General features: G+C 44.2%; 1 protein-coding gene across 1 annotated transcript in view; it reads right to left on the bottom strand.

Annotated features, from left to right (window-relative positions):
• SLC7A8 (solute carrier family 7 member 8) overlaps window positions 1-12,723 on the bottom strand; it is a 49,472-nt gene extending 36,749 nt beyond the window's left edge. The window contains exon 1 of the mRNA XM_024741703.1: window positions 11,831-12,723. Coding sequence (XP_024597471.1) covers window positions 11,831-11,981 — 151 coding nt within the window. The 5' untranslated portion in view covers window positions 11,982-12,723. The remainder of the gene's footprint in view (window positions 1-11,830) is intronic.
• Window positions 12,724-21,138: the final 8,415 nt, after the last annotated feature.

Consider the following 21,138-nt stretch of genomic DNA (forward strand, 5'->3'; position numbering starts at 1 on the left):
AAAACACCGCAGTGGAGATGAGTGAGCACTTCGGGTTCTCCTGCTTTCGTTCTGACATTTCCACAGTGTGTGCCCCTCCCCATCACCCCAGGTGGAGGGTGGGAGGTGCAAGACCAACAGCCCTTTTCGAGGGTCTGACTACTTCCTGTCTCCACTGATTCTTGGATAACGGGTCCTTCCATGGAGCTGCCGTGGTAGATGGTGAGGGCTGGCACTGGGACAAGAGTTCTCATTTTATAAAACTTGAGCTCTCCCCATCAACAATCTTCATTTTGACCAATTAAAATGACAAAGATAAAAGTGGGAAAAAAAATTGAATTATGCTAACCAAAACTGAGCACTACGGGATGGGAAGGAGAGGAATGCCTTGCCCTGATTCTAGGAAGCCACTACCTAGAAAACCAGAATCAGATGTCTCCTCCCCCTTAGCAGCCTCTAGAATTTCTACAGGGGGAGGAATATCACTCAGAGCACAGCTATGTACTGGAGCCCAAAGAATATTCACATTACATTTACTTAAAAGTGATGCTGGGACTTCCCTGGTGGCGCAGTGGTTAAGAACCCTCCTGCCAATGCAGGGGACACGGGATCGAGCCCTGGTCTGGGAAGATCCCACATGCTGTGGAGCAACTAAGCTCATGTACCACAACTACTGAGCCCCCATGCCACAACTACTGAACGTGTGCCACAACCGCTGAGCCTGTGCTCTACAGCCCGCGAGCCACAAGTACTGAAGCCCGTGTGCCTAGAGCCCATGCACTGCAACAAGAGAAGCCACCGCAACGAAAAGCCCACTCACCACAACGAAGAATAGCCCCTGCTCATCGCAACTAGAGAAAGCGTGCACGCAGCAATGAAGACCCAATGTAGCCAAATTAAAAAACAAAAAAAAATTGCAGAGGAAGGAACACTCCCAAACTCATTCTATGAGGCCACCATCACCCTCATACCAAAACCAGACAAAGATAGTACAAAAAAAGAAAATTACAGACCCATATCACTGATGAACATAGATGCAAAAATCCTCAACAAAATACTAGCAAACAGAATCCAACAACAAATTAAAGGATCATACACCATGATCAAGTGGGATTTATCCCAGGGATGCAAGGATTCTTTAATGTACGCAAATCAGTCAATGTGATACACCATATTAATAAATTGAAGGATAAAAACCATATGATCATCTCAATAGATGCAGAAAAAATGTTTGACAAAATTCAACACCAATTTATGAAAAAAACTCTCCAGAAAGTGGGCATAGAGGGAACCTACCTCAACATAATAAAGGCCACATACGACAAACCCACAGCAAACATTGTTCTCAATGGTGAAAAACTGAAAGCATTTCCTCTAACATCAGGAACACGACAAGGATGTCCACTCTCGCCAGTATTATTCAACACAGTTTTGGAAGTCCTAGCCATGGCAATCAGAGAAGAAAAAGAGGAATACAAATTGGAAAAGCAGAAGTAAAACTGTCACTGTTTGCAAGCACTGTCAAACGTAAAATAGATAGCTAGTGGGAAGCAGCCGCATAGCACAGGGAGATCAGCTCGGTGGTTTATGACCACCTAGAGGGGTGGGATAGGGAGGGTGAGAGGGAGGGAGACGCAAGAGGGAGGAGATATGGGGATATATGTATATGTATATGTATAACTGATTCACTTTCTTATAAAGCAGAAACTAACACACCATTGTAAAGCAATTATACTCCAATAAAGATGTTAAAAATATATATATTATTTGACCAAATTGCAGGCAAATGCAAAAAAAAAAAAAGACACATGCACCCCAATGTTCATTGCAGCACTATTTACCATAGCCAGGTCATGGAAGCAACCTGAATGCCCATTGACAGACGAATGGATAAAGAAGATGTGGTATATATATACAATGGAATATTAGCCATAGAAAGGAAAAAAATTGGGTCATTTGGGGGCTTCCCTGGTGGCGCAGTGGTTGAGAATCTGCCTGCTAATGCAGGGGACACGGGTTCGAGCCCTGGTCTGGGAAGATTCCCACATGCCGCGGAGCAACTAGGCTCGTGAGCCACAACTACTGGGCCTGTGCGTCTGGAGTCCGTGCTCCGCAACGAGAGGCCGCGAATAGTGAGAGGCCCGCACACCGCGATGAAGAGTGGCCCCCGCTTGCCACAACTAGAGAAAGCCCTCACACAGAAACGAAGACCCAACACAGCAAAAATAAATTAATTAATAAACTCCTACCCCCAACAAAAAAAAGGGGGGGGGGGCCAAGTTGTATCAGTGGGCAAGTTGTCACTAGAAAAACTGCTGGAATTGAGAAAATCCACATTTGCCATGAATAACTGCTGACTTCACCTGTGGGCAAATACCCATGTGATTCATATTAAGGCCTTAATCACTTCCAGGCCTGTCCATGCTAGAATGCTGTAGCCATCAAAGAATTTCCTAGGGCATGGAATTACAGACTTCTAATGCCCAAGAGACTCTCAAATCCAAAATGCTTTGGCCTTTCCTACTGACTCATGCTCCTCTTGGAATCTAGTCAGAGCTTCTCCTGGCCCTTGGAGGTTCTGTCTTTTTCTATGATGTCCAGAGAAAGCCAAGGTGAACCTTCTTTGTGCTTCTCCCACAAAGTGGCTGGGAGGGTCTCAGGATTTTCAGGACTAGGGGAACAGCATGGAAGTAGGGTCAGCATATCGAGGCCAGGCTTTGATCCTCATGGCAGGCCTGGAATCTCACCATGCCTCTCACCCTGTGTCCATTTCCCATCAAGACTGTACAAACAGCTACCTCAGGGTATCGGCTGGTCAAGACTCTGACACACACCCTGTGGCGTTGCCATCTCCTGCCGAACAGAGATGTGGAAGGCGCTCTAGGACTCTGCTGGTTCGGATTCCATGCTAAAGAGTGAAATGGGTGCTAGACTTAGAGTCGGAGGAGCCATTGAGTTCTTGCTTTGCCACTCATAAGCCGTGTGACCTGAATTTTTCTGAGAGCCCCTACTTCATCTGTTAAATGGGAATACTTGCTCCCGCCTTGCCTACCTCACAGGGTTGTTGTGGGGATGAAATGCGATCACACATGCGTGGAAACATTTTATAATCTGTTTAATGCCAGCAAATATAGGAAGCTACTAGGATTTATAGCAGTAGGGATAGAAATAATCTCTAGAAGACACCAATAATGGTCTTGCTTTGGAAGTTTGGCTCTGAAATAGCACTGCAGAGCCAGGACCATGAAGCATTGTCTGGGTACAGTTTTTAGATGCCACAGGTAGGTGGCCAACAGGTAATTACATCTCAAGAAGTATTTATTGAGCACCCACTCTGTACATGCTTGCTTCGAAAGGTAATTGGGAAGCACTTGTTCACACATGGACTTTTAACATAGATGGAGCCAACCACCATCCACTAGCCATTGAAAGACAGGCATCCTGGCCTGAGGGGCTAAGAGTGCTGAGCCCTCAAAAATGAACATTAAGGATTCACATCGGGCTTCCAGCATCTCCCTGTCTGGTTGGGAAACCAGGCACCAGCAGTGAGAGGCTTTGTCTACATCAGTGGTTCTCATCCAGTGGCAATTCTGCACCATCTCCCCACCCTCAGGGGACAATTGGTAGTGTCTGGAGACATTTCTGGCTGTCACAACTGGGGAGGCGGTGCTACTGGCATCTAGTGGGTAGAGGCCAGGGATGCTGCACGGGACAGCCCCGCAAAACAACAAAGTATCTGGCCCAAAAGGTAAGAGAGGTGCCAAGGTTGAGATAAGCCTGTAGTCATCTGGTTAATTCCTAAAGTCCTTTTCAAATCTGAACTTAAATGAGATTTGGGTGCTTGGTGTTTTGTTTGTTTTTTGCTAAGTGCAAAAATTTATTGTTTATGGGAATAACTCATTTTTAAGCTAAAAAAATTTTTTTTCAACACACAACATTAAATTTACCACCTTAACCATTTTTAAGTGTACGGTATTGCTAAGCATATTCAGGGACTTCCCTGGCTGTCCATTGTTTAAGAGTCCACGCTTCCACTGTAGAGGGCGCACGTTTGATCCCTGGTCAGGGAATTAAGATCCCAAATGCAGCCAAAATAATAAAGCATATTCACACTGCTGGCAGACAGGTGTCTAATGTATGATCTGGCTTAGACTGACTGCTATTTTTCAACAAATACTTTCTAAGCACTTACCCTGTGCCAGGCTGAATACATGGGGATGTGAAAATGAGAAAGACTCAGTCCCTGCCCTTAGGGAATCGTGCAGAGAAGTGAACATGATGCATGTGGACACAGAATTGACACCACCAGGGAGAGCAGAAGTTGCATGAGCGCAATTGTGACTCATGACAAGATGTTAGGGATGGAAAAGGCCACCGATGGAGGCTATTCAAAAAAAGCTTCCTGGAACAGGGGAAGCACAAGAAGCTGATTAAGTAGACTCAAGTCAACAGAGAGAAAAGGAAAAGCACTGGCTGCTTGATAAACAGATCAGACTTGGGCTGAATTGGTCAGTTCTTCCCATCACCCAATCAACCTAATCTAATCTACGTTTCTAAACAAGAATTAATGAGTGTGGAGGTGGGGTGAGAGTGGGGATTGGGGGAAGAGGGGGTGGTGGACGATGAGCTTAAAGGAGAGAACGAAACTAATATTTACTGAACATATACCATAGGATACCAGCCTTATTTTATTTTATTTATTTTGCGGTACGTGGGCCTCTCACTGTTGTGGCCTCTCCCACTGTGAAGCACAGGCTCTGGACATGCAGGCTCAGCGGCCATGGCTCACGGGCCCAGCTGCGCCACGGCATGTGGGATCTTCCCGGACCGGGGCATGAACCCATGTCCCCTGCATCGGCAGGCGGACTCTCAACCACTGCCCCAGCAGGGAAGCCCTACCAGCCTTATTTTAATACTCCACAAGAAATTTCTATTTTACTGATAATTAACTGGTTCCAGGTTACCAAGCTTGTAAATAGGGAAGTAGTTTAAAAATCCAGGACTATCTCCAAAGCTCTTCCTGTTCTGTGATATCATCAATGGTTCCTCCCTTTCCACAACATGCTAATACAAATCATGGAAAAATTCATTCTATGCTTCCTACTTCCAGCATCAGGGCCCACTTAACAAATGCCTCCTTATCCCTAAAGCAACCTGACCTGGCTGTCCCAGCTGCTGAGTCAACACCCTATGCAGAATTGTACTCTAAAGAGGCAGCTAAAGAATTTACGCATCTCACAGATGTACGAGCAGACACCTTGAAAATCTATAGATACCGAGAAAAGTACACTAACAATTCTGCAGCAACGGAACACCCTCTGGGTAATCGGCCTTCACAATGTGAGGTTGCCCAGAACATCTTAAGGCATAATGTGAAATCCTCTCCCCAGGAGTGACATCACTGGTAATGCTGAAGATATTTAGAGCAGGGAGCAAACCAATGGGAAGACTCATGACCGTGTGGAAGGATGAGGGATGAGATGCAATCGATAAAGCTTTTCAGCTCAGACTTCATTCATTCTATAAATGAAACAGCTTAAAATAGACTTGAGAGATAATTTGGCTTCTTAGAAGTAAAATTTACTGGTGCTTAGCACAGGGCCTAGCACATAACACTGAATGAGTGTTTGCGAAATGTTAAAATATGGGCCGACCGGATCCTGTGACCAGCAGTCCCTACCCCTGAGCCAGGGAGCTGTCTGCACTTTGCCATTCCAGATGTCCAGGGAGAAGAGCTGGTGGCGGGGTGAGGGTGGGGAGGGCTCTTTTGCAGGCAAGTTCTGGGAGGGGAACAAGGCATGATCCTTCTTGCTCTGTACGCTCAGCTGGGAGTTAAAAATTAGAAGGGATGGACTCCTAACTTTCTGTTGTTTGGGGTGGTTCAGAATATATTCTTGGGATTATTTGCTCATGCCTGCTTTTTTGATAACCCCTCACCCCCCCGCCCCAAAAATAACAACCAAACAACAAGAGCAACAGACATTCCTGAAGCGTTTCTTTGCAGGCAGCTGTGCTGCTGGATTAACCCTCAGAGGAAAGCAGAAAACCTTGGTAGCTGGTCAACTTGAAAGCCTCACCCAGTATGCCCCATACCTCCATGCCACTTCAGTAAGCCGATTTCATTCAGAAAAAGTGATATATATGGTGCTGGCCTCTCTGAGAAGGTCATCTGATCTGGGTACAGGGTGTTTTTGTTGTTGCTGTTTTTCTAAACAGAATGGGCTGTTTGTTTCTGTTTCTTGGAACATATTTTTTTACCTGCTGGGTTTCTATTTTCTTTCCCTAACCTAAGTGTCTCCTGCTACTCACTTATTCTGCATAACTCTTCTCTTTGAGAGAACATATTGCAGCCCTGACAGTAGCAGGCTCAACCAGCTTGCTCCTTGAGCCCCTTGGTTCCTGGCACGAAGCAACAAGATCCCTGGTTCCAGCCGCCCTGAGCTCCATGCTGTGGAGCATTTTGATTAAGCCCAGTGGCTTCAGAGTTCAATGACCTGGATGGGAATCCTGGCTCTGCCACTGTTCAGTTACTTATTCATTCAATGCCATCCTTTCTATCACAGTACTTATTTCATGGGATTAGATGAGAATATCCATAAAGCACTGATCAGGTACTACGAATTGGGTGCATAGTAGTGCTCGGGAAATGGTAGCTACTTATATTATTATTATTACACCGCTGGGTATAGCGTTTCTCTATTCGCTAAGATGTGTTTGTTTTGAAAAGTGTCCAAGTTGGCTTCTGTCTCAGAGTTTTTTTTGAGAACAATGACAGTTTTAAACATGTTTTCATCATGAATGAAACAAATGCTAATCTTTCCATGTTTAAAAAAAAAAATTGAAGTACAAACTCGAGAAGCAATTTTCACACTCCAGCCTCTGGTTAACATCCAATTGACATTTTGGGGATTAGAAAGCTAATACATCAAATTAGAGACTAAAATGTAAAATTTTCTAAAGTGGTGTAAAAACACACGGGTCTGAAAATCTTTTGGACCTGAAATATTTCCCAATCAGTCCAGTGCCATTTCAGTATGGTTATACCTATAGCCACACTTCTTTGTTGACAAATAGCCTTTAAAAGAAGTTTCCCCCTTAAAATAAAAAAAAAAAGTATAACTGATTCACTTTGTTATAAAGCAGAAACTAACACACCATTGTAAAGCAATTATACTCCAATAAAGATGTAAAAAAAAAAAAAAAAGAAGTTTCCCCCCAACTTTTCCAGCATCAGACATCCACGGTCTTTCCAGACTCCAGTGTCAGGGTTATGGTCCTGCATGTCCCACTGCCACACCACACAATACACACCAGCCTCCCTCCTGCCTCTCTTGGTTACCAATTAGAAACGGGGAATGGCTAAGACCTTTGGTTGTGGAGTCAGACCATCTCAGTAGTCAGTTGTGTGATCCCAGACAAATTACTTCCCAGCTCTGTGACTCAATTTCCCCATGTTTAAAATAGAGTTATAGAGACTCCCCTGGTGGCACTGTGGTTAAGAATCCACCTGCCAATGCAGGGGACACGGGTTCAAGCCCTGGTCCGGGAGGATCCCACGTGCTGCGGAGCAACTAAGCCCGTGCGCCACAACTACTGAGCCTGCACTCTGGAGCCCGCGCGCCTAGAGCCCGTGTTCCGCAACAAGAGAAGCCACCGCAATGAGAAGCCCGCACACCACAACGAAGAGTAGCCCCCTCTTGCCGTAACTACAGAAAGCCCGCGTGCAGCAACGAAGACTCAATGCAGCCAAAAATAAATAAATAAATTAATTAATTAAAAAAATAAAATAGAGTTATAATACGTATTTCCATAGGACTGTAGTCAGGATTAAATAAGGTAATATATGTAAAGAGTTTATAGCACAGGAACTGGCATTTAGTAAGAGCTCAATAAATACTATTTTTTAAACATCTTGTTAGCTGAAAGAGAACAGTCTAATAGCTAGAACTGCATCCAATATTGCTCTGCAGCAAATATACCAAGGTACCCCATAAACATACATTGTGCTAAAAACAAAATGGTCTAACAAATCATGAATCTTTTCCGTAGGCTCTGTAGCTGAACTAGTGCCAGACCTAGATTCTGGGTGCATACCTAAATACATAACTGACATAAAGTGACCTAAACAGCCAGGAACTCTGTGGGCACCTCTACCATGGCTGCAAAGAACGCTGGTCCAGAGAGGAAAGGTGTGCATGTGGGAGAGTTAATGGGAGCGTGGTCTGTGCTGATCACATCCTGCAGTAGCTGAAGCAGCGCACCTCAGGCTCCCCCACAAGTGTTCCTGCAGCTGTACCAGAACGGTACCTTCTTCCACTCCCAGCCGATTGCTCAGTTCTCATTTATACTGGGACACTTCCTCACCTGGAATGCACTAACTGCTCCATCTATAAAAACAAATAAGGACCTCTGCCCAGGATCTAAATGAAAACACCTCTTTTAGGACATGAAAATTATAAGAGTAGAGAACAATGCTTACAAGCTTGATTCAGGATTTAGACAAGCTCTAGGTTTGAGTCTTCAATACTTTTCAGCTGTGTGACCTTCAACAAGCTGCTTGTCCCTGTGAGCCTCTATTTTCTTATCTGGATGAAGGGCGAGGAAGTGCTTACCACACGGAATTATTGTGAGGGATAAATAAGACAATGTATGTTTGGTAACTGGACAGTGTCTGGCACATAATAAGTGTTTAATAATGACAGTTATTAACAGTAGCTTTGATAGCATCAATTAATGAATTTTGCTGCTCCTTCATACTCTCCTTAATTTGGGGGAGACTCCACATTCATGGAGAAATCTAAGTTCACCTGTTGCCAACAGGTTTCCTTGGCCAAGTATGTGGAGAGCAATAGCGTGGTTAGATTAGGGCAGAGGTGATGTTAAAAAATTAAAAACAGGTCAACCTCATTTCTAAGTTGATGAAATTATTCCTGGCTTAAAGATTTTCAAGCCAGGTTCCCAAGAGCCCTTCAGATAAATACTTTTTATTACTACAGTCTTCAGAGTTTTGTCCAAGGCTCAATTAAATTCAACAATCATTTGAGTAACTGTTTCATATCAGGGACTCTGCTGAGCACTAAAGATTCAGAGACGTATACGACACATTTTTTTGCTCAAGGAAATCACAGTTTAGTCATTTTCCATCTACCTACCAAATCTTCCAGAATTATCTTCTCTACTCCATCTTTCTCCATGTCCTTCAAGATGCTTCTTAATCTAGTTCTGGGTGAGAACTTCTCTCTGAGTTTCTCACCATTCACCTAACTTTGTCCTCCTTACACAGCTCAACCGTACCATAAATTTTCAATGTTCTCTGTCTAATGTATATAGATCTCATCTCCCCAGTCAGATTATAAATAATTCTAGGGCATGAGTCTTCTATTAGTTCATTTTATATTCTTGTAACACCTGCCATTTTGTTATTCCTACTTTAAATCATCAATGATGATTGTGAGTGAAATTTTATGAGGTTTTATGAAACATAGTTTAACTTATCCCTCTAAGTCAATTGGATATGAGATAGATTTGGGGCAGTTGCTACTTTCCCATACCTCATGACCTTAGGAAATTTCCTTTCTCTTTTTGCCTTCAAATTCTCTTCCTTCCACAGTGTTGACGGTGCACACCAGATCACTGAATTCCATGTGAAAAATGCCATTTCTATTTTTGCATTTGGTCTTGAAAAAACTTGAATCACTGTCATCCACTCGGAAACCCCTCTAGAGGACAGGGCAGCTACTCAGCACATTTGTAAATCAACAGCCACGCAGGAGGGGAAATGCAAAGGATTTCATCTCCACATCACCCTAAAGGGGAAATGTGTGTCTCAGCTTAAATGGAGATACAATCGTGGCTATTAACTGTACAAGGACTCTTGCACTTTGGAAAAATATCCTGATTTCTCTGAAATCACATATTTGGGATCTCTTTTCACCATAGACTACCAGAGTTATTATTCTGGTTGCTATAATACCAATGGGAGCATTGGGACTATTCTTGCTGTGAAGTGCCATCCGTGAGGCTGTGGACAAATCAGGAGTAGCATTCACCCAACTAAAACTGTATCTCTTATACCTGGACACTCCCATTTCTTCATAGTCTTAGACAAACGATAAAGAAAGAGACAAAAACAAGCTCAGTATATAGGAGAGTATTCTCTACCCTTGAATACCTGCACATATGTAGGGGTGGGTGAACAAGGCTGAGGCAGGAAGGAGGTCTGACTGTGCTTGTGTGTATGTGGGTGTGCACTCTGTGGATAAAACAGAACCTTCCCAAAGGGGGGAAAATTCTTAATCCTCTCAGTCAAATGGGTGAAAGAGGTAACAGGCTCTGGGCTATTTACAGACCTTAAATTGGCATGTGCTATACATATTGAGTACTTTGCTGATCTCATTTTTTAGAGCAATTGAAATAAGGGAGAGACAGAAAAGGTAATGAGAGATTCAAATCATGACTATAATTGTTTAAAATAACATTACCTTTCTTAAAACTGTAGATGCCTGGAAAACCTCCCAGAGTCAGAGAATTAGATAAAGTGGGATTCCACTTTGAAAGCAGAGTGGAGATAACATGATGTATGAAGGCTGGCTGTAGAGGTGAAGAGGACTATCTGAATATTGTACTGATTTGATTTGATTTCAAGGGTGTTCTCCAGTGCCACCATTGCTCAGGTGCCGAAATGCCTCTGTGCTGCCATGAGGACCATGGGGTTATCCAAGTGCTGTGGGCACCAGGACACTACATGCCTTCAAAAGGAAGTCTGCACAGAAACCTATCTGTCCTGACTGTCCCATGCCCCTTTCTCTGGGAAAAAGGTAAAGCCCTCTACCAAAGACAGCAGAAGAAACTCTCACCCTCTGGAGTGAGGACAGTAATGACCCATTGCCCATCGATCTCTAGGGCCTCTCTGGAAAGAGGAATATGTGTTGCCTCGAGATGGAGCCATATTTGGGACCCCCTGCCCGGTAGAGTACAGTTACGGGGTTGGAGTGGCCTGCACTGGCACTCTCGGGGACACTCAGGCTCCCCCAGTTTCAAAGCCTCCCAGCCGGACTCCCCATTCCAGTTATTCGCATCTCCCTTTGAGAACCTCACAGGGTCTTCCGTGGATGTTAAGAGACGTGGATGTTACATGGACTCCATTAAGCAACGAGAGAAACTGCCAACTACACATTTACAGAAAAGCAAAATCTGTCTCTTCTTTTCTTCCATAATTTATTTCCTCATCTGTGAAATGGGAATAACAGCCCTATCACATGTGCTTTGCCAAGAGAAAGTGCTGTATAAGGTGTAAAAGCTATAGAAAGGCAAAGCATTCTTATACTGCTGTTTGTAGCTATTTTTATTATGACACACCCCCTAGGCCCATAGTCTCATATAATGTAAACAATGAAACAGCGACTAAGTATGTCTCAAAAGCCAGTCCACAGCCTGCTAAGGAGATGGCTGCAGGAAAGCCTGTTAAAAATCTAGGTTCCCCAGCCCTACCTTAAGTCAACTGAAACAGAACCCTCAAGTGTGGAGCCCGGAGACCTATATTTTCAACAAGCTCCCAGGCAACAATGACCATCAGCCAGATGTGTGCCCCTATTTGCTCCATTCCGTGAACACTGGACAGAACTTCTCAGCCGGGTTTGGAGGAAGAGATGTATGACATACAGCACTTCCTATACCTCTCAAACTTGACCAGTGGGAATAGGTTACAGCACAGGTGAATGACAACTCTTTTCTAAGGGAGCAGGAAGTAGAAATAGTGCTTTACGGGGGTTGGGGGAATGAGGGGTTAAGGTTCTACAAGAGGACCTCCAGACGGGGAGGAGTGGTCGGTGGGGAAAGGAATTGGACTCACCTACAATGATACCACAAGCACTGACCAATCCAATCTCTTTCTTCAGGGCCACTCCGCCCCCTCCAGAACCAGTCTCGGGGCTGGCCTCCGACTCGCTCCCACCTGGGTGGTTCTTTCCAGTGTTGTTTCGGTGCCTGGCTCCTTTTTCCATGTTTCTCAGTAGGATTTCAACCTCCGAAAGGTATCTCTCTTTCTAATGCATATGGATGTAAATATATTTAGAGAGAAAGCCTTTCAAATGGAGACGTCCTTTTCCGTGATGTGATAAGGACCGCTCCTACCCTCTTAAAAAAAAAAAAAGACCCAGGCAGATAAAAGAGAAAAATAAAAATATTCCTACTCTGCCTCGACACTTTCTTGTCACTCGTGCTTATAAACAAGGAAAGTGTTGTTGGGGGTGGCAAGGGGGAGGCATAGATATTTAAATATAAAAATAGAACTGTGCCAGCTACTCCGGCTGGAATTCTCCTGAAAAAGGATGTAGCTCTTCAGAAACCAGGACCTTTCAGCTATGTGTACCAGGCAGTGGCTTATTTCAGATGCTTCAAAGAGGCAGTCCGGATTTCCCTCAGCTCTTCCCCTAAGAAAATAGATTGTCTTTACCTCCCCTTACCCTTTTCTTTTATGATGAGGATAAAAGTAGTTTTCATTAACTGACAGGAAAAAAGGCAATCCTCCGGTACTCTCTTCTCTCCCAGAAACAACGTGGACCCGACCGGTTTGCCCTAGGTCCTGTTTCCACCTGGCGTGGGTTGCTTTCCCCTCCCCGTCTCCTGCCTTCCGCTTTCTCCAGATGTCCTCTTCGGTCTCGCTTGTTTTCTTGTCCCTGTTTTCCTTCCGATCTCCGTCCTCACGGCACAGACTGCCCCATCTCCCGTGGTTACAGGAGAGTGGCTCTGGCACAAACGAACGTGTTCCCCTTTTAGCGAGGGGTTTTATGTGCTGAGCTAGCTCCGCCCCCACCTCCTCCGTTCCTATCCATCCTCTGTCTCCTCCTTTCTGTTCAATGTAAATAGCAGCACACAGCCGCCAAAGATCACCGAGAAGATGGATTAACAGATTTCCTTTTGTAATCGATAGGCTCTCTTTTCTCCATCTTTCTCTTTGTAGATAGTGGAAGTATTAAAAATCCTCCCATGTCGACCGTTCCGGGAGAGTTTCATGAGCTGGTATAGCATTACAGGTCTTTCAGCAGATGTGCGCTTTATAAATAAGGCACCGGTTGTGCAGACACTTTAGTACCATCAGAAATACACTGGCGAATGTATTAAAATATTTATGTCTGGAAGATTTGAGGATACAGGAGAGAAGGCTGTAGGGACATTATCTTCAAGTATCTGAAAATAGGAGGAAATTCAGGGTGGGAGAGGGGAATGGAAAGAATGAAGAATAATGGGAAAGAGGTTCATTTAGTATAATTGTGAGCAGCTGTGAAGAGTAGCGTGGAAACAAAATTACCCGGAAGACGTGGCAGCCTCAGCGTTCGCAGCTCTTATTTAGTGTTATCTTTAACGGGGGTGGGGGGGAAGACCCCCACTCTGGTCCCAGGAAAGAATGACACAAAATCTGGTGGAATGAGGCCTTTCACAGCTTCTAATATTTTTGCATCTATAAATTATTAGAAAGGCAGACTGGAGAGGGGGTGGGGAGCTATAAGCACCTCTCTGATCATGAAGCAGATTGTTTATGTTAAGAGATGACTTATTTCCATACTGATACTGTATCTTGGCTTCTGTGAAGAATTTTACCCAGAAACTACTGCCTTATGTGAGAGCAATGACATCTATTTATAATTGCAAAGTACTCTGAAAAAAACAGCAAGAAGCAATATAGCAGACAACACTGTAAGTCTAAAATGAAATTATTTTAATCTGTATTACATACATTATGCAAAAGCACTTGATTTTTTTTTTTTTTTTTTTGGTACGGGGGCCTCGCACTGCTGTGGCCTCTCCTGTTGCGGAGCACAGGCTCCGGACGCACAGGCTCAGCGGCCATGGCTCACGGGCCCAGCCACCCCGCGTCATGTGGGACCCTCCCGGACCGGGGCACGAAACCGCGTCCCCTGCATCGGCAGGCGGACTCTCAACCACTGCGCCACCAGGGAAGCCCAAAAGCACTTGATTTTAAAGTGGGTCTAAAAAATAAAGTTCCCCAACCTGACCACTAAGTACAGAAATTGGCCTCACTTTTTGCAGAATGTTCCAAAAGATGTTGGATTTTAAGGGAAGTAAATAATTCCTTAAAATGGGAATTGTTGAGCTATTGTAAGAAGGGCTTTTCCACATGGGGTAAAGTCCAATCAGCAATCTTTTCCACTTTGCCCCTTGACCACTCAGCAAGTATTAAGAGGTTTCAACAGCTTCTCCTTCTGCAGTTCAAGATACAGCAAATTGAAAGCCTCAGCAAAAAAAAAGTGGGGGTGGTGATGTAAAAAGGATTTTTAACAAAAAGAACAGACAAAGCAGGGAATATATAGCACAGAACTCCATGGGAGGGGATGAGTCATGGGAAATGAAAAAAATTTGAATTGCTTTTGGCCTTTCCTGATGATATCAGAAAGCATCAACCATCTGGTTTGAAGACTTCTGCTCAAATTTCAATGTCACGTTATAAAACAAATAATCTTTCTGCTCTCAAACATGAATTCCTTCAGTAATGTTTCAATTCAAATGGTGTAGATATAATGCGAGATAAAACATGAATGTGATGAATTTGAGGTCTCTTGACAAAACTGGTGCTAACTGATCACAATATGGTAAGCTTTAGCCATCTCAACCTATGAACTAAGAAGCTAAAGGGAGAGTGGGATCAAATACAACTTTGGGATGCAATGGTATTAAGCACACCCAATTGGAAAGAAAGTGTTTTTGAAATTTAATATTTCTATTTCTTTAGCACTTGGAGTTTATAAGTGGCTTATGATTGTCTATTAATGGTACAATGTAAAGGGTGGAAAAGGAATCTCCCCACCCCACCCCCTAAATAAACAGGACCATTTATTCATATTACAAGGCTTCCTTCAGGTTTGGATCTTTTTGTGGAATAAATCCTAAGTGTGTCCAAATTCCACATGGTTGACATTGAACGCAGGAGAGAAAGAAAAGTCTTCGCGAGATATGTTGAGAAAAATCTATAGAAATAATTAACTGTAGGTTATTAAATTTTTAGCACTGAATTCTTTTTTATTCATAACTCGATTCTACATTTGCCTTTATAATTTAAAGTCTGTTGTCTACATTTAAATAGTACATTATCTACAAACTGTTTTCTGCACAATATCTTGATTTTTTTTTCCCCTCATTAAATACTTTGGGGAGACAGGCTGTAATTTTTCCCTATTTTAAAGATTAGGAAGCTGAAGCTCAGAGAATGTCTTACCTGAGGACAAAGATAAGACACCTTTGGACAAGTGGGATATCAATGGTTTACACTGAGATCTTCCCAGGACACTACAGCTACTTGCTGATGCCTCAGCTTCTTCTGAGGGAAACAGAAGACCTTTGATCAGGGCCATGTCCACGCTTCTTGAATTGGTGTCATAACTGTGCTTTTAGAGACCCGCCTTGATGCCACACCTAACACCCTTTCAGTGAGATCCACAGGTCTTAATCTGCCCCCCACCCCTCCATTTGTCACCCCTTCCCATAGTCCTCGGTTTGGTCAGTTTCCAAGTACTTTAGTACAACTCTGTTTCCAATATCTGAGTCACTGTTTACTGTTGTTTTTCATGTTGAAGATGGGAAGAAATTGATCTTTTTACCCAGGGAAAGGGTGGGTAAGAGGGTCGTTTTCTTAGGAATCTGTACTTAGGAAGAGAAAGGCTGTGTGAGGCTGACATCTACTGCACAAAGAGGGATATGGCATGGGGGCATGCTGCTTGTATGGTAGCTGAACAAAAACACTGTCATGTTTCAATATTCCCTTTTTGAAACAACAGGTAAGAAGTATCTGTTAATGCAAAGGGGTAGAGTTAATGCACAAAGCACATTCACTCCATTCCTGACTTTTTTTTTTCCTGCCGTGCCGCACGGCTTGCAGGATCTTAGTTCCCCAGCCAGGGTTCGAACCCAGGCCCCTGCAATGAACGCGCTGAGTCCTAACCACCGGACCGCCAGGGAATTCCCTTGACGTTTTTTTTTCTGGACCCAATAGACAAGCACTTTATTCTTGTTCTTTGTAGCAGAGCTATAAGGTCTGAGGTCACTAAGAGAATTCCCAAATCTCTTCCGGGAGGGAACTCACAGTCCATGCTCCCACTCTACTCTTCTTCTCGCACCTACCTGCCCAGAGTCAGAAGGAAACCCTGATTTCAATTAAAGCCAGCTTTCTTCTTAGAATTCCGGCGACCACTGCCTATAGTCAAACAGTGGCTTCCTGAGCTAGTGGTTCTAAGAGACTTTATTTAATTAAAAATGGAAAGCAGGGCTTCCCTGGTGGCGCAGTGGTTGAAAGTCCACCTGCCAATGCAGGGGACACGGGTTCGTGCCCCGGTCCGGGAAGATCCCACATGCCGTGGAGCGGCTGGGCCCGTGAGCCATGGCCGCTGAGCCTGCGCGTCTGGAGCCTGTGCTCCGCAACGGGAGAGGCCACAACAGTGAGAGGCCCGCGTACAGCAAAAAAAAAAGGAAAGCAGATGAAAATTAGTGAGCAAAGAAGAAGGAAGTAAGAAAGAAAAGGCCAAAACAGGTAAGAAAAAAAGGAAGATGAAATGAGGAGATGCCCTCAGTTAATAAGCCCTTTTTAGGGTATGCTCTGTTTGCCTTTCGGACATATTCCTAAATTCAAAGGGAGTTGTATCTTGTAGGGTTTATGTAGTCCTGAGAATTTGGATGGAGCACACCCTGTTCTGTTATGATGGTCCATTAGTTCATGCTCTTCTGGAGATAATGATGAATTCTTGCTCTGATACTAGAGACAAAAATTCCAGAAGATTACTGTTCTGTCTGCTGCACTTGGCTAGATTCCATGGAGCCAGCCCAGCACCAGTGGGAAGGAAGTAAAGATGCATTCCCTGAGGCAGGCTGCATGTCCTTCACTCCTTCACTGGGCCCATCTGTCATGGCGACTTGGTATTCTTTTTAAGGATTTAGGTGACTTCAGTTCTGAGTACTTAAATATGGAAACTTCCACCTCCTCATTGGTTTTCACTGAAGATTTGTGTTTACCAAAGATGAGAGCCCCTGTCTTTTTTTTTTTTTAAATAAATTTATTTATCTATTTATAGCTGCGTTGGATCTTCATTGCTGCGCGCAGGCTTTCTCTAGTTGCAGGGAGCAGGGGCTACTCTTCGTTGCATTGTGTGGGCTTCTTATTGCGGTGGCTTCTCTTGTTGCAGAGCACGGGCTCTAGGTGGGTGGGCTTCAGTAGTTGTGGCACGTGGGCTTAGTAGTTGTGGCACACGGGCTCCGTAGTTGTGGCTTGCGGGCTCTAGAGCACAGGCTCAGTAGTTGTGGCACATGGGCTTAGTTGCTCCACGGCATGTGGGATCTTCCCGGACCAGGGCTCAAACCTGTGTCCCATGCATCGGCAGGCGGATTCTTAACCACTGCGCCACCAGGGAAGTCCTGTCTTTTAAGATGTGGAAGAGAAGTTCTCTGAGGTCAGAGATTTGTTTTGTTCATTGCTGTAACCCCAGTACCTAAAGTGGTGCCTGGCACTCAATCAATATAATTGAATGGGGCTTCCCTGGTGGCATAGTGGTTAAGAATCCACCTGCCAGTGCAGGAGACACAGGTTCAAGCCCTGGTCCGGGAAGATTCCACATGCCGTGGAGCAGTTAAGCCCGTGTCCCCCAACTACTGAGCCTGTGCTCTCGAGCCCGCGAGCCACAACTACCGAGCCTGTGTGCCACAACTACTGAAGGCCGTGTGCCTAGATCCCGTGATCCACAATGAAGAGTAGCCCCCGCTCCTCGCAACCAGAGAAGAGCCTGCGCACAGCAACAAAGACCCAATGCAACCAAAAATAAAATAAATTTAAAAAGATATATAATTGAATGAATGAATGGTGATGTGCATTAATGCATAATAAATGCATAAATTACATAATAACTGATGTGCCGACTAATTGTAGCAGGATGTAGTCCTCAGTGCCTGGAGAGGGACTGGATTGTGGAAAGAGGGGAAAAACACCATCCAGGGTTTGACTTAAAGATCATTTCTTATAGAGCACAGATCTCAAGCAGGCCCTCAACCCTGCACAGCGATCCTACCACAGTCCTGTAGTCATTGCCTCTTCCACTTATCTCCTCCTCTCTGCAAAGCAACACCATCCCCCAAATCCTCAATTTCAGTTGACATCCTTGCCTATTGTTTCATGGTGAGAAAATAGAACTAAGCGGAAGAAAACATCCACATCCTCCTACCACTAAATCTGTACATCTTTCCCCACATACTCGACCTCCCCTCCCATAGAAACAGATGTGGTGTCCATGCTCCTGTGTATCTATCTCCCTGACTTGTGCACTAGATTCCCTGTCCTTTCTTACCTACTCATGAACTTTGCTCCTGCAATTACTCCTTTCTTTCCTGCATTATCAGTTTTTTATTATCTCCTGGATTATTCCTATCAACATGCAAATATGCTGTAACAGCTTCTGTTTAAAAAAACAAAACTAATAGAACCTCCCTTGACTTTACTTCCCTATTCAGCTGCCACCCAACTTCTCTGCTCCCCTGTTTTCACTTCTTCACCTCCATTCATGCTTGAATCCACTAGTCTTAAGCTTTTGTCCCTATCCCCATGATGAAGCCATTCCTCAAGGTCACCAGTAGCCACCGCAGGGCCCAATCTAGCAAGTGTTTCTCAGTCTTCGGCTTACTGATCTCACAGCAGCCTTGGCTCCTGGGATCCACTCTTCTGGCTTTCCCCTACCTCACTGGCCTCTTAGGCTCCTCAGCTGGATCCTTTTCTCTTCCCAACCTCTCCTCTATCCTCCCTCACTACCTGGGTGATCTCATCCAGCCCTATGACTTTCAGTGGCATCTACACACTGATATTTCCCAAATTTATAAATCCAGCCCTCATCTCTCCCAGAAATTCTAGAATTAGCTATCTGTCTACATGATGTCTCTGTTGGATTTTTAATAGGTATCTGAAACTTAAAAAGCCCAGTGCCTGCGTGCCCCTTCAAACCTGCTCTTCCTCCAGTATCCCCCACTTTAGTAAATGGCACTCCTTGGTCAGGCCAAATATCTTGGAGTTAACCTTGACTTACCTTTTTCTCTTATCTTTTATTCAGCATTTGGTTTATCAGCCAATCCTGTTAACTGTTAATTTAAACTTATTTAGAAATGACTCACTTCTTACCATCTTCACTGCTACTACCCTGGTTCATTACCACCTCCTCACCAGCTCTCACCTGGACTACTCCACTGGGCTCCCTGTTTCGACACCTGTTGTCCTAAAACGTCCTATACATCATTCTCAACAGAGCAACCAGAATAATCCTTTAAAATCATAAGTCAAGGACTTCCCCGGTGGCGCAGTGAATGAGACTCCGAGCTCCCATTGCAGAGGGCCTGGGTTCGATCCCTGGTCAGGGAACTAGATCCCACATGCATGCCATAACTAAGGAGCCCACCTGCCACAACTAAGGAGCCAGCGAGCCACAGCTAAGACCCAGTGAAACCAAATAAATATTTTTAAAAAATTGTAAATCAGGTCATATCTCTCCATTGCTCAAAATCCTCCAGCGGCTACTCATCACACCTAATTAGAATCAAATCTGAAGTCGTCTTTCTCATGGCCTCTGGTGACCACTCCAAAATCATATCTGTATAATCTTCCTTCCACTTAGTCCTTCCAGACTCCTAGGCCTCCTTCCTATTCTTGTGAACACCGAGCTCTGCTTCAGGCCTTTACACTAGCTGGAGCTTCTGTGAGGAACACTCTTCCTCTAGACAGTCACATGCTCTGCTCCCTCGTGTGAGGCTTATCTCTCATCAAATGTCACCTTGCAGAGGATTTCTCTGATCACCCAATAGAAAATCAGTCTTTATTCCATCACCTGGACCTCTTTTTTGTCATTATTACCTAACATTATTCGTTTGCTTGTTTGTTCCTTGTTTCCTCTGTTAAAATGTAAGTAGGGAAATGATATTATAGTTATAAGTAAAGAATCTTTATCTTTTTTTTTTTTTTTAGGGTGTCTTCTTTTATTTATTTATTTATTTATTTATTTATTTATTTATTTTTGGATGCATTGGGTCTTCGTTGCTGCACATGGGCTTTCTCTAGTTGTGGCGAGCAGGGGCTACTCTTCGTTGCAGTCTTCTCATTGAGGTGGCTTGTCTTGTTGCGGAGCACGGGCTCTAGGCATGTGGGCTCCAGTAGTTGTGGCATGAGGGCTCAGTAGTTGTGGCTCACAGGCTGTAGAGCGCAGGCTCGATAGTTGTGGAGCACAGGCTTAGTTGCTCCGTGACATGTGGGATCCTCCCAGACCAGGGATGGAACCTGTGTCCCCTGCGTTAGCAGGAGGATTCCTAACCACTGCGCCACCAGGGAAGTCCCTACCTTTTAGATATATATGCCAATATATTTATGGATGAAATAATTTGATGTCTTGGATTTGCTTCAAAATAATATAAGGGAAGGCTTCCCTGGTGGCGCAGTGGTTCAGACTCCACCTGCCGATGCAGGGGACACGGGTTCGTGCCCCGGTCTGGGAAAATCCCACGTGCCGCGGAGCGGCTGGGCCCGTGAGCCATGGCCACTGGGCCTGCGCGTCTGGAGCCTGTGCTCCGCAACGGGAGAGGCCACAACAGTAAGAGGCCCGCGTACCGCAAAAATAAATAAATAAATAAATAAAATAATAATAATATAAGGGGAAGTGATAGAGTGGTAGTTTATCAATTAAAGAAGGCTGTGAGTTGATATTGTTTAAGCTGGGTGATGGGTAGGTAGGAGTCCATTATACTGTCTTCTCTAGCTTTGTATATGTTTACATTTTCCTATAAAAACAACACAATCTTTGCTCATTTCTTTATCATCTCCCTAATGTCCAGAGCAGTACTTGACATAGAGAAGGAATTCAATTAATACATATTTATTTAATAGTTATTGCACTTTGAATCAGTTAGGAGAGTAAAGGTATATTTTCAAGATAAAAGTTAATCATTTACTGCCAATCGTTGAAATCTAAATTCTAAGTTCCAAAGGAGATTTTATAAAGAGTATTCCCTTCCAGGCTTCACATCCAAGAATGTCTTAATTGTGGGAATGCCAAAAACTAAACTTAAGAGCAAGTTTTAAAAATATAGCTTAACTGGGAGATCAGCTCGGTGCTTTGTGACCGCCTGGAGGGG

This window comes from Neophocaena asiaeorientalis, unplaced genomic scaffold (genome assembly GCF_003031525.2).
Source record: "Neophocaena asiaeorientalis asiaeorientalis breed wild unplaced genomic scaffold, Neophocaena_asiaeorientalis_V1.1 scaffold27, whole genome shotgun sequence".
Classification (NCBI taxonomy): Eukaryota; Metazoa; Chordata; class Mammalia; order Artiodactyla; family Phocoenidae; genus Neophocaena; species Neophocaena asiaeorientalis.